The 14,961-nt window shown below is 35.4% G+C and overlaps 1 protein-coding gene and 1 pseudogene across 1 annotated transcript; both read left to right on the forward strand.

The window, feature by feature from the left end:
* The first annotated feature begins 392 nt into the window (after positions 1-392).
* Positions 393-1,529, forward strand: LOC106363783 (annotated as a pseudogene).
* A 6,224-nt stretch (positions 1,530-7,753) lies between these two features.
* Positions 7,754-13,837, forward strand: LOC106403749 (PR5-like receptor kinase). The gene is made up of 3 exons (XM_048754881.1): positions 7,754-9,611; positions 9,698-9,730; positions 9,808-13,837. The coding sequence occupies exons 2-3, from the start codon at positions 9,727-9,729 to the stop codon at positions 11,040-11,042; spliced, it is 1,239 nt and encodes a 412-aa protein (XP_048610838.1). The 5' UTR covers positions 7,754-9,611; positions 9,698-9,726; the 3' UTR covers positions 11,043-13,837.
* The last annotated feature ends 1,124 nt before the right edge of the window (positions 13,838-14,961 follow it).

Consider the following 14,961-nt stretch of genomic DNA (forward strand, 5'->3'; position numbering starts at 1 on the left):
ATTTTATTTTTTTAATGGTTGAAATATAGTTATATATATATAATTATGTTTTTATTAACCAGTGGGATAAGTTGAGAGAAGCTTCTAGACTTCTAGTTTACTTCTTCCTTCGCAAGATCCCTTGACGAAAAACTTACTAATAACAGCAGGTTACAAAGGGTATTCAACTCCTTAATTCATATTATATTTCTATTTCTGCTCATTTTCCCCTTCTTCTAAAATCCCTATTCACTTACTTTCTTTCTTCGGATCTCAATGGCCGAAGCGTTGCTATTGATATTCCTTGTCGTTTCATATTTGTTCGTCTCAGGTAACTCCATCTTCCCAGCGAAGTCTTTTCTTTTGGTTTGATGAATATTATATCAGTTCTTAATAATTGTTTTGTTCATTAAATCGATGGAGAAACCTCGAGAAACTTTACCATAGAAGACAAATGCGATTACACTGTCTGGCCAGTAGCCTCGACACTGTCTAGTGTCGGCTTTTCCCTCTCCCCCACCGGCTTCATTCCGAGGAAAGGAGAGGCGGGTGTCATCAACGCGCCTCCCTCATGGACAGGTCGTTTCTGGGCAGGACATTCTGCTCCACCAACTCAACCGGAAGTTTCTCATGCGCCACAGGAGACTGCGGTACCGGAAAAGTCGAGTGCTCCGGATACGGACTATCTATTCCGTCAACTCTAGCCGAGTTTGCCCTCGACGGTGCCACTGGTAAAGACTCCTACGACGTATCAGTCGTCGCCGGTTACAACCTTCCCATGCAAATTGTCCCACTGGACGAGAAGACATGCAGCAGCACCGGATGCGTTATGGATTTGAAAGTAACGTGTCCATTTGAGCTGAGGGTGACGACAACTAACACCAGCTTGGTCGCATGCATGAACGCCTGTCAGAAGCTGAAGCTGCCGGAGTACTGCTGCACCGGTGATTACTCTTCACCGGACAAGTGCAAACCGTCACTGTATTCTCAGAACTTCAAGAGCGTGTCCCAAGCGCTTATAGCTACGTCTACGACTATAGCACCGTCTTAACATGCGCAAGTAAATCTAACTATGCCATCACCAAGTAAATTTCCGTAAATACCCCTATTTTTTCTTTTCTATTTCGTCAAAGCGCGTTGGTCGTAGTATGAACTGATCAAACATCACACGGCTTTTATTTCGACCATTCATTCTACGGACAATTTTTTTAGAAGGTTGATAATATTGTTATGAAATAACTTATAATTTATAGTATTAAAAAATTTAAATAAGAGTAGAATTTAATACTTGTAGGAAGCAAATAACACTAATATAAGAGAAAAAGATTATTGTAAGGAAGAAGAAGAAGATGTAATCGTATCTTACAAATGACCGAAAAACTTCGTATTTATAGAAGAAAAATCAATGTGTGCGCCTCTTTGTTTGAAATTAAGTTTCGTAACACTCCCCCTTGGGGACCGGTGTCACTCTCCGCTCTCGCTTAACGTCTTTGTTGCCTCGTTAAAAAACTTTCTAAGAAAACCCAATGGGAAAAACCATAGTTAGGTAAAAAGAGTACAACTACGTAAGCTCCCCCTCGATTAGATCCTTCTGATGACGCATTCCAATGTTATGGACATGTTTTCTGAATACCGAAGTAGGAAGTGCTTTTGTGAAGAGGTCAGCTGCATTGTAGCATGATTGGACATATCTTACTTCAATCTCTTTCTTCTTCACGAGCTCTTGAGTGTATGAGAAGAACTTCGGATGAATATGCTTCGTTCTATCGCTTTTGATATATTCGCCCTTTGTTTGAGCAACACATGCTGCATTATCTTCATATAGAATAGTTGGCTCTATATTTTCGTCAATTCCACTGCTTGAACAGATGTGTCGGCTTATTGATCTTAGCCATACACATTCTCTACTTGCTTCATAGAGTGCAACGATCTCAGCATGATTTGAAGAAGTAGCCACGAGCGTTTGTTTGTGAGAACGCCAAGATATAGCAGTGCCTCCGATCGTGAAAACGTATCCTGTTTGCGATCGGGCTTTGTGTGGATCTGAAAGGTATCCTGCATATGCAAAACCAATCATTTGACCTTTTGAACTTTTAGGATAAAACAAGCCTAAATCAATGGCCCCTTGGAGGTAACGAAAAACATGTTTAATCCCATTCCAATGTCTTCGAGTTGGAGATGAGCTGAATCTTGCCAAAAGATTCACAGCAAATGATATATCAGGCCGTGTACAATTTGCAAGGTACATCAGCGCTCCAATTGCACTTAGATATGGTACTTCCGGACCAAGTATCTCTTCTTTCTCCTCAGGTGGTCGAAATGGATCACTTTCAATATTAAGTGACCTAACGACCATCGGGGTGCTAAGAGGAGTTGATTTATCCATGTTAAATCGTTTCAACACTCTTTTAGTGTATGTGGATTGATGCACAAATATACCATTTTGTGAATGTTCTATTTGTAGGCCAAAACAATACTGTGTCTGTCCAAGATCTTTCATCTCAAATTCTCCTTTGAGATAGTCTGATGCCTTTTGTATTTCTTTTTGAGTTCCGATAATGTTAAGATCATCAACATATACCGCGATTATTACAAATCCGGATATCGTTTTCTTGATGAAAACACATGGGCATATAGGATCATTCACATATCCTTCTTTTGTTAAATGTTCACTGAGACGATTGTACCACATACGTCCAGATTGTTTTAACCCATATAATGATCTTTGCAATTTTATTGCACATAACTCTTTAGGTTTGGAACTTAATGTTTCTGGCATTTTAAATCCATCAGGGATTTTCATGTAGATATCAGTATCTAATGATCCGTATAGATAAGCTGTAACAACATCCATGAGACGCATCTCAAGATTTTTATCAGCGGCTAGACTCATCAGGAATCTAAATGTGATCGCATCCATTACAGGAGAATATGTTTTCTCATAATCAATACCAGGTCTTTGAGAAAATCCTTGGGCTACAAGGCGAGCTTTATACCTTGTAATCTCATTTTTCTCATTTCGTTTTCGAACGAAAATCCATCTGTACCCAACTGGTCTCACATCTTCAGGTGTGAGTACAATAGATCCAAACACTTTTCGTTTGTTAAGTGAATAAAGTTCGATTTGTATTGCTTCTTTCCATTTATTCCAATCATGTCTCTTTTGACATTCATATATGGATTTCGGTTCTGGATCATCGGTATCTTCATTTACCTTATTTGACATAAGTTATGAGAAAACATCACCAATGTCATCATTTTCATTCCTTTTCCATATCTTTTTATTATGGATGTAATTAATAGAAATCTCATGATTATCTTTCGATTCATGATGCTCTGATTCATCAGAGTCCTTATCATTTATTTCTTCCAAAATATTTTCTGCTATTTTGGGTGCATCATATATTTCAGCTTTCTTCTGTTTCCTAGGATTCTTATCCTTAGAACCAACAGGTCTACCACGCTTCAGACGTGTTTTTGGCTCTCGTGTGTCATCCTCCTTTTCTTGTTCATTTGGGATTTTGATACGAGCAGGAGCATTTGCAGCTGGTATATGAGATTTAGTTACTGTCTTGGTATCTGCAAAAGCATCAGGTAGCTGGTTAGCTATACTCTGTAAATGCATAATTCGTCGAACTTCTAGTTCTGACTCTTTAGTAGGAGGATCAAGATATAACAATGATGGTACACTCCATTTTATATCACTTCCAACATTTTTTTTCTCCCCCTAGAACTGGGAATACATTTTCGTCAAAATGACAATCAACAAAACGTGCTGTAAGGACGTCACCAGTTTGTGGTTCTAGGTATCTTATAATTGATGGAGAGTCACAACCAACATATATTCCCAACCTTCTTTGTGGTCCCATCTTTGTTCGTTGTGGTGGTGCTACTGTCACATATACTGCACAACCAAAGATTCTTAAATGGGAAATATTTGGTTCTCGACCAAACGCTAATTGTAGTGGGGAATACTTGTGGTATGCACTCGGTCTAATTCGAATGAGTGTTTCTGCGTGCAAAATAGCATGTCCCCATACAGAGGTTGGAAGTTTTGATCTCATGATCAATGGTCTTGCAATCAGTTGCAGAAGCTTAATTAAAGATTCAGCCAAACCATTTTGCGTATGAACATGAGCCACAGAATGTTCAACTTCAATTCCCGTTACCATACAATAATCATTGAATGCTTGGGATGTGAATTCACCAGCGTTGTCTAATCTAACTTTTTTAATATTATAATCAGGGGACTGTGTCCGCAGTTTGATTATCTGAGTTAGAAATCTCGCAAATGCCATGTTTCGAGATAATAATAGACAAACGTGTGACCATCTACTGGATGCGTCAATTAATACCATAAAATAGTGGAATGGTCCACATGGTGGATGTATCGGTCCACATATATCACCTTGAATTCTTTCAAGGAATTTTGACGATTCTTTATCAATTTTGGTTGGCGATGGCCTTACGATCAATTTTCCTAGAGAACATGCAACACATGTCATTTTATTCCCTTGAGAAATCTCCTGGATTTTCAGTGAATGACCATGTGAGCTCTCTATGATTCTACGCATCATTGTGGTGCCCGGGTGACCGAGGCGATCATGCCATAAATTAAAATCTTCTGGATTTTGTTTTACCATAAAATTTGATTCGATTGCATTGATATAAGTATGGTGTAATCCCGAAGGAAGTTCTGGAAGCTTTTCCAATATGTGTCTTTTGCCAAATTTATCAGAAGTTATATATATACACTTCTTTCCATTTTCAGTTACAGACTGAGTATCATATCCTTGACGATATATGTCTTTAAAACTCAACAAATTTCTTCTGGAATTTGGAGCATATAGTGCATTATTTATGGAAATTTTTGTTCCATTTGGCAATGTAAAGTTTGCTTTACCATTTCCTTCAATCACGTCTGCAGGACCTGATATTGTATTGACAATAATTCTTTTTGGTTTTATATCTGAGAAATATATATTTTTTCTCAAGATAGTGTGCGTTGTTCCACTATCTAGTATACATATCTCTTGAATCTCTTTCTTAGATTTTGTTCCATTTACGTTTTGATCCATTTCTGAAATTATCATAAACATTAAACAAAAATGAAACGTGAAATTTATTCATTGATTATATAAAGAAAACACACAATAATACATATATTGTTGTTAAAACAACATTATTCTTTGAAAACATAATTATTATACATTACAAATGAAGACTATTCAGTAGTCTTATTAGAAACATTTCCGTACTCTTCAAGAGTATTCTAATCCAGCTCATTTGCGAAATCAGAAGATTCAAGGTATGAGGTCCCTTCAACGTTTTCCGTGAGGTTCACCTCTTTAGCCTTTCCTTTTATGGACTCTTGATATAACTTGCTCAAATGTGGGGGAGTACGACAGGTACGGGACCAATGTCCTTTACATCCACATCTGTAACATACAGTCTCACTTTTCTTTGTGGTATCCTCTTCGGTTTCTTTGCCTTTAGGAGGTTGTTCAGATCTAACTCATTTGTTAGATCTAATACTTTTAGGATAGTAAGGCTTTCCACGTTTGTTGTTGAAACGCCAACCACGACCTCGGTTGGTCTGGTTTCTCCTTCCAGAATATTCTACCGCCGTAGCATTCGCTTCGGGAAATGCCTTGGCTCCCGTAGGTCGGGAATTATGGTTTTTGATTAGTAACTCATCGTTCTTTTCAGCCAACATAAGTGTTACCATCAATTCAGAAAATTTGGTGTACCCACATTTTCTGTAAATTCGGGATAAGACGTTGTGTTCTTTGTGGAAAATATTGTATGTCTTGTCAAGCATTTCTGCTTCGGTGACAGGGTTACCACAATATTTTAATTGTGCAACTATCCTCAAGATAGTGGAATTGTAATCTCTAACCCTTTGGAAATCCTGAAACCTCAGGGTTTTCCACTCTTCAAGAGCGTGAGGGAGATTGATTTCCTTTTGATTATCGAATCTGTCTTTCAAGGCTTGCCATAGTACGGCTGGGTCCTCAACGTCTCCATAGTCGTGAGTTAGATTCTCATCTAAATGCTTCTTTAGAAAGATTATTGCTTCGGCTATATGCTCGGGTGGCGATTTGTTACCGACTTTTATCGTTTCGGTTATCTTTTTTATTACAAGATAAGGTTTCACATTTGTGACCCATCTGACATAATTTTCGCCGGTTATTTTCAGAGCCAGGAACTGGAGTTTCTCGATGTTTGCCATTTGTATTTCTAAAACACAAAATAATAATTTTATTAGAACTTCATAATTTAAAAACCGTTTATATTAATCATACAAGCAATAACAAGTAAATATAATGTAAACAAACATAAGGCGATGTTAATACCAAATGGTTCCTCCAATAAAAATAAAATACATAGCCGAATAAATATAAATCGCACATAAAATTAAAGCTAAGCGACTCATCTTCATTGCGATTGAAAAACCGAAATATGGCGATTTGAAAATTTTGAGAGGAGATGAAATGTTTTGGATGAGTGAATGAAGTGAAAAATGAGTTGTATTTATAGATGAAAATCACTGTTCATGACCGTTGAAAAAGGGTAAAAATTTGAAAAACTTTTTTTGTGACCGTTGGGGTTAAATCAAGTGCACCGAAAATCAGTCTGAAAATATCGTATTAAACGATCAATCAAATCTATTAAATTTCATAAAATTTTGATAAAAATAAAAATTATGGTGAATAAATATTTTTTGTTATGATAATAAATTATGCGACGGCTCAGCCGGTCAATGCAGAATAATAAATAAATTATACGGCGCCTCGGCCGACCAATTAGCAATAAACAAAATATAAGGCGGCTCAGCCGACCAGTTAACAAACAGAAAATAAAGGCGGCTCGGTCGTCCAGTTAACAATAAATAGAATATAAGGCGGCTCGGCCGACCAATAAATTAATTAAAATATTAATAAATAATATAGGCGGTATTCCGGCCATTATAACATAATATAAATAATAGTACATGCGGTATACCGACCATTATAGCAGGGTATATATGATACAATAAATTTTACCGAAATACAGAACGATCGTGCTGATAACGTGTTATGAAATAACTTATAATTTATAGTATCAAGAAATTTAAATAAGAGTAGAATTTAATACCCGTAGAAAGCAAATAACACTAATATAAGGGAGAAAGTTTATTATAAGGAAGAAGAAGAAGATGTAATCGTATCTTACAAATGACCGAAAAACTTCGTATTTATAGAAGAAAAATCACTGTACAAATAGTGACAGTGGAACCCACATCTTTTATTATTTCAACATATGTGTGCGCCTATTTGTTTGAAATTAAGTTTCGTAACAAATATAACATTAAATAATGTAATAAGTATAAAATATTTTATAAATTTTGAAATATTATTTAGTTTATTTTTATAATCTTACAATTTTTATTACTAAACAAGATTTTCAAAATTTTATACAATTTTTTAAAAATGTAAAGTTTTAATAATAGCACCAACTTTTCCTATTTATATTTATAAATTTTAAATTTTAGAAATTTTATTTAATTTTTATTTTTTATAATTATAATTATAAAAAAATTTCATATCATTTTTAAAGAAAATTTCTACAAATTGATTTAATATATATTAACCAAAAGAAATAAAAGTAAATCTATCTAATTATAATTTAATATATATATATATATAACTTCTTAAATATAGTTTTAGATAAATCAAAATGTTTCTTTTTCTTTTAACAAAAAAAATGTTTCTTTTCTCTTAATTTTATGGTAACTAAATTAAGATTTATATTAAAATATTGGTTGGAAAATAATAATTTCTAGAATATTAATAGAATTAACAGAATTTTACTTTTAAATATAATTTAAATTTAAAATTTTTATTGTTTTACATGGTGTAGGAAACACCTTGTAAAATAGTAAATGTAGTATTCCAAATCCTGACAAAATCAAATTGAAACGAATATAATATTTAAAGGCCAAACAGAACGAAACTAAATAATATTATATATATTATATTTTTATAGTAGGTAAATTTAAAGATTGAGGAAAAAATGCATCAAACAGTAAGCCAAATTTCATCTATAGACAAGTCATGTTATTTTTTAAATAATTAAAATAAAAGATTAATAATTAAAGGCAACACTAGAGAAGCGACTTCAAAGCCGCCGCGTTAGGGTTGTCCTTGGCCGGTGATTCGTCACCGTGTCTATGGGATGCCCTGTTTTCATGTTCTTTGTCTTTTTCTTTAGCTTGTGTTTTCCTTGGCTTGTGTTTTTTCTGATAGGCTTTGGGTCCTGTGAAAAGGTGCGATTGAAGTTTGTGCTCGACAAGATGTGATCTTTTCCCAGCTCTTCTTTCTGTTCTCAGTGGTGGGTTGGTGATGACAAGCCTCGGTTTGTCTCTGAGTCTCTCTGTTTTCGCAGATCTGGGGAGGGTTGAAGATCTAGGGTTTGCGGGTCTTGTTGCTTTAGTGAGCTCTAAGATCTTGGGTTTGGAGTCCTGCTGTGATTGATCTTAATTTTTGATTCCTCCGTCCTCTCCAATGGTCAGCCTTCTTATTGGTCTCTGTCAGCCTTGCTTGTTCGTTTCTTAGCCTTATGCTTAACTAGTAGGGAGTTTCAGATGTTGTTTCTGGTCTTGGCCTGTGATCCTTTTGTTGTCCTCTGTTTGGTTTGGTGGCTAGTATCGGCTCCTAAATGTTTTCTGGTATGCGGTGGTTGTACTTTGCCGGTTCAGATGTGGGGTCTTCATTTTCTTGGAGCTGTCAGGCAGCCTATCAAGCGAGGCAGCAAAAGTTTTAGGCCTTTAATCTCCAGTAGCGTCTTCATGTGATGGTTGAGCTCTTACGGTTTCAATCTCTTCCATCCTTTTTATTATTGTATTGGTTTGATCTGGTATGAATCAACTGAGTGTGGGTTATGCAAAACGGCTTGGTTCTTGTATCAATAAATGTGGAGGGTCTCTGCTTTGGTTTGCGACAAGAGTGTCATCCCCGGTTCTCCTTTGAAGATCCAAATGGTATAAATTGTGTTACGATATAGCTGGAGCTGATGGAAGTACCGGCTTAAGGTTGTGCGAGCTTTGAGGTCTCTGCTAAATTGGTTCTTTGGTTCTTAGGATAGGAAGTAACTTCAAGTCAACAAACAAGAGTCTCCGGCTTGTTTCTATTCGTTCTTTGAAGACCGGCGCGCTCTTTCCCAGTGGTCGCTATCATCAGGACATCCATTTCAGTTCTCTATTATGAGTTTCTAAGCTTAAGTTTTAGTAACCCACCTTTACGTTTTATTCATGCTTTTATAGTTTCGTCCGGCTCTGGAAAGATTGTGATCCTTGCCGGCTTATGGCTCTGGAAGGAATGTGTTCCTTGCCGGCTTGTGTAAAAACTTTCATGTTTTCAAATTAATCCATCAGAAGACAAAAAAAAAAAAACTTATCTGTTAAAATTATAAACTGAGCCCGACCTGAAGACTTTCAGAACATTTGGTATTTTGCAAACTAAGAGTAGAATTTGCTACTTATATACTGTTATATAATCTGCTACTCCTTAGACACAAAACCAACAGTACTTCATCTGTTGAACCTCCCACAGAGTCTCAATCCACCAATGAAGCTACTACAGAGCAAGAAAGTAAGTTTTTTTTTCCCTCATATCAAAGTTTTGTTTGTTATTACTTTTTCTAATAAGAATTACTATATGATTTTTTTTTTTTGCAGAAAAGTTATCATGGAAGTTAAAACTCATCATGGGTACCCTATCACTCAATCCATTTGACAGTACTCTCATGCAATAACACTTCAGTTTAAAGATTTTTCTCTTATTACAGGAGTTTCAGCAGCTTCTTTAGTGATGATCATTATTATGGTGGCCATAATAGTAAGGACAAGGAATGAAAGAAAAAATGAGCGGAATACCGAAAATGTTGAAGCAATTGTAATGTTGAAACGATACAGTTATGCTCCAGTCAAGAAGATGACAAATTCATTTGCGCATGTTCTCGGGGAAGGAGGCTTTGGAACTGTATATAAAGGGAAATTACCGGATGGAAACCAAGATGTTGCAGTGAAGATTTTAAAAGAGTCAAAGGGGAATGGAGAAGAGTTCATCAATGAAGTAGCTAGCATGAGTAGAACATCCCATGTTAATATCGTTTCTTTGCTTGGATTCTGTTATGAAGGAAACAAGAGAGCTATAATCTACGAGTTCATGTCAAATGGATCCCTAGACAAGTTTATTTCCGAGAATATGTCAGATAAGAGGGAATGGAAAAAGCTACATGATATTGCGTTAGGTGTCTCTCGTGGCCTAGAGTATTTGCACAATAGTTGTGTGTCAAGGATTGTACATTTCGACATAAAGCCGCAAAACGTACTCATGGACAACGATCTTTGTCCCAAGATTTCTGATTTCGGTCTTGCTAAGCTCTGTAAAAACAAAGAGAGCATCATATCCATGCTAGACGCAAGAGGAACGGCAGGATACATCGCTCCTGAAGTGTTTTCGAAGAACTTTGGAGGAGTTTCTCATAAGTCAGATGTGTATAGTTATGGGATGGTGGTTCTTGAGATGATTGGAGCAAGGAATATAGATAAGGCTGAAAATTCTGGATCCAACAATAGTTCAATGTACTTTCCAGATTGGATCTATAAGGATTTTGAGAGGGGAGAAATCATGACGATTTTTGGAGATCAGATAACCAAAGAAGAAGAGAAAATTGCAAAGAAAATGGTATTGGTTGGTCTATGGTGTATTCAAACAAATCCATCTCTTCGTCCAGCAATGATCAAAGTCATTGAAATGTTAGAGGGCAGTATCGAAGCTCTCCAGGTTCCACCTAAGCCTCTCTTATGTTTACCCGCAATGGTTCCAGAAACTGTTGAAGATAGTAATGAAACTTCAAGCTTCTCTAACCCAAGTCAGTTTGAAAGAGGTTCTCTTTCAGCTTCTGAAGATACTTTACGATTTCCAACAAAGAGTTTCAAAAACCTGATGAAGGAAGTCGAAAGTAGTTCAAAGCCTTCCTCAAATAAAGTCAGCAAAGCGAGTGAATCTCTTACATAAAACCTGTCATTATCTATTTGTCTCGGTTGTTTATATAGAATTATTAGGTCGGGCCGCCCTACGGACGGGAAGTTATAATAAAAATTATTTCATATTAACTTATAAAGTATTTAAAAATTATTATAGATAAAAAAATTATAAACAAACAAATGATGAAAAAATTATGAGATCATAATGATAAATATTTTTGTTTTGAATTATAACGACAATAAATATCATTATATTTTTAATATTTATTTTAGTTTCAAATGTTTCGTTTTATAATATATAGTAATCATTATTGAATTGTCTAGACTATTTTTATTTTCTAATAACGAATTTCGTAACACACGAATTATATACCTAAATTTTTTAAACTTATAAAAAATATATGTAATACTTGCATTGTACAATATATTTAATTTAATTCTAAATTTTGAATAGTCTATTGGTTTGACTTTGCTCTTTGAGTGGGTTAAATTGATCCATAATTATTGTCTTTTTTTGTCCTTTTCATTTGTTTCATAATGATCGTCTTTTTATGAAAATAAAAACCTATCAAGTTCACTACTATTTACGTAAAATGTGCTAGCTTGAATCGTCAAAGGCAAAGTCAACATAACAAAAAAGTTCATTATGAGTGTAATGAATTGATTTTTTATATAAATTTGGAATTAATTTAACCCTGAAGTAATTTTATAATTTCATTTGCTCTGGACTCGATCCCTTTGAGATACTCGATCAAGATTCGCTGCTGGTATGAACCTCCTTCCTGGTAGGGACATCAAAATTTCAATGGTTAAGTGTGAGGAATTTTAAAACCGGATCAAACAATTGTATTATCATCTGGTTTAGATTTAAACCCAAATTAAACTCGGTTAGCGTGTTAGACTTTCTTTCACATTGTTGTGTTTTTTTTATTATATGTATAGAGAGACATTATATAAAACAAAGTTTATGTTGCTTACAGTTCAAATCAGCGTGCGCTCAATTGGTTTCTTTATAACAGCAGAAAGCTCTTCAAGCGTTACTTCACCTTTCCCGAGTGTTAACCCCTCTAAGAAAAACTTGTTCCATTGTTCCTCGGGAGCTGGAAAGACATAATAAACCAAATGTGAACTTCTTTGTGTCGACTGACTACATGGAAAATAGGGTTGCACAAAGAGACCTTTGATCAGATTTTCCAGTAAATGGTCCGCCTTTACAACTTGGTTCCCTGTGATCGGATGCAAACGTGATGAGATTCTGTTTGTGGATAATGGAAGCTTAGAGTGAGCGAGTGACTTAAGAAATGTACCTTTCTTTGCGTAGCTACGCTTGGAGAGGACCGTAGCAGCATAGAGTTGTAGAACTTTCTGAAGCTTAGCCGCAAGCCTTGGTTTGTCTTTATCTTCTTTTGCGTGAAAACAACCTTCAGCTTCTCAAACTATCATTAAAAAAAATACATTGATACTCTATTAAAGGAGATACTTTTTGAAATAAAAATCACTATCTTACACGTGAAAACAACAATCATAACACTTTACTTGCCGTAGCTGAGCACTAACTTCTGGAAGAAACCCTTCGTCTAATTGCCCTTCTTTTTCCCGTTATATCATTTCATGTTAATACATTGATATCATCAGTACCTTTGTATACAAGATGTTGAACATGTCTTGGTCAAAGGAAAGTGAACATATGTGTACACACCTTTTCCATTTGATTGATAGCTTCAGGATCTCTTGGAGGCCATGAAATTTCTTCCACTCCTTCCACAACAGGTCTTAATATCCCTTTCAGAACATCAGTAGACGACTCTATCTTCTCCTACAAACATGGATACAATAAACTCTCAGTCAACTAACAAAAACCGGATATGTAAGGAAATGGAAAAATAAAAGAAAGAGAAGAAAAAAAACCGGAGTCTTATTCACAACGCAGTCAACTATGGCCATCACAGTTGCACCTGCAAAGAGACATAAACGGAAAAGAGAGCTTTTGAAAATCTGCTTACTGATTGAAATAATAAAGAAGAATAGAAACGCTTGTCTTGTCATCAAATAATAAATAATAAAGAAAAATAAAGATTCCCCTTGCAACATAGTTTAAAAGAGCACTTGCCGGATTTGAGGTCCGAGAAAAAAGCTCTTTAATTAGCCATTTCAAAATATTTCAGTATGAGATGTAAGAGATAGGAAGAAGAGATGTGTTCAAGAGGAAGGATCCCACCTCTATTTATACAGATCCTGGCACCGCCTCTAAGATCGAAAGGAAGATTTGAATACACATCGTGATGGAGCCAATAAATAGGATTTATGAGAAAGCCATTAACAACACCGTTTCAGGTTGCAGAAGAAGCGCAGAGGTCACCGGCTGCCGCACATCGAGAAAAGACGAACTCATTTCCTTCGAAGCGGAGTATTAGGGCTAGGGGGATCTCCTTCACGTTGGCCCAGACCCTTACCAATTAAACAGCCCAATATCACCATATATGTCAAACGAAGGCCAAAAAAATAGATATTAAATGAAGAGCTGCGTTTTGGATGCAGAGACAGGTGTCGCGCAAACAGAAACCGACTTTCCAAGCTGGCATCCCATGTGGCGCAAAGAGTAGGGATTAAACCCTGTTTTATACATATAGATAGATATGTGATTGAATTGATTATATACTTATGATTTTTTTTTAGGACTAATTCCAACTATTGGTAGATTTCATAATCTTCTTTTTCTTAAATAAATATCCAATACGGTTTCCATGGCTGTTTAATGTCATTTTTATCAATCTTATGTTCACTGGGTGGTTTTACCGAGTACAAGAGACGGATAGGACGAATTATTGATTATCTGAGAAAAATATTTGAATAACGGGGAGAAATTTCACAAACAGGGAAGCTAAGACATATTACCTTACAGAGATTCCAGGATGGCATTTCTACTGCAAGAGTCTTGGGAATGCAAAATTAGCTATTGTCTGTGCAGAATCTCGCTCTCAAAGGTAAATCAAGAACCGGAAATTAAGTATCAGAAGTTATTTTATCCTTCACTTCATTTGCATCATATATTTTCTTTCGGTCAGAACCAAATGGGGAAGATGCGGTAATTTGGCCTATGGTATTTTATGGGGAATGTTGACTTGATTGTGTTTTGTCCGAAAATTTTTGATGTTCGGTATTAAGCAAGATGACTTAATAGAAAAAAAATTAAAAGATCTAAATCGCCAAAATAAAGCAGAACATATAGTATCATTCAAACTAATTGTATTAACTGCAAATTTTTTTTTTTTTGATCAAACCAAACTTCATTATTCATTCTTAAGTGCAAACTCCATTCAAGGGGGACATACAAGGTAGAAAGGCATTACTAGCCAAAGGAGTAGCCATATTACAAGCACAGCAAACCATAAGAACAGATAAATTCTTTAAAGAAAGGATAACGGATCGAATAGAGAATAAGATCCAAAGAACATCAAAAGACCAATTCTCTGAAAGGAGGCTACTGAGTTCTTGACAGTCTGACCGCAACGAAACTAAGTCGTGCTTATCCGCGCCATCAACCACAAAGTCGCTTGTTTTCAATCCAGCTTCTTTGGAAAATGTGTACCGTGCCAATAGAATTTGTTGGCGTTGTTCAAAATGCGATCCATAAACCTTTTTATGAAGTGTCCAAATTTTAGTTTAATTATTATGCGATTTGTTTTTCCTGTTCCTCAAAATCATTGATATCTTAATATATATATATAAATTATTTTGTTTTTCTAATTAATATTCGTGAATATTAGAAACATTACAACATTTTTGCTATGACATCTGTAATCATTCAAATACTTCTTAGAATTCTTAGAAAAAGTTGGCCCATCAACACATATATTTTACTTATTATTTAACTAACCATAAAATTAACTATAGTGTATAAGAAATATTATTTTTTGATTTTTTAAAGGGAAAATATTATGTTTACCACT

Source organism: Brassica napus, chromosome C4, assembly GCF_020379485.1.
Source record: "Brassica napus cultivar Da-Ae chromosome C4, Da-Ae, whole genome shotgun sequence".
Classification (NCBI taxonomy): domain Eukaryota; kingdom Viridiplantae; phylum Streptophyta; class Magnoliopsida; order Brassicales; family Brassicaceae; genus Brassica; species Brassica napus.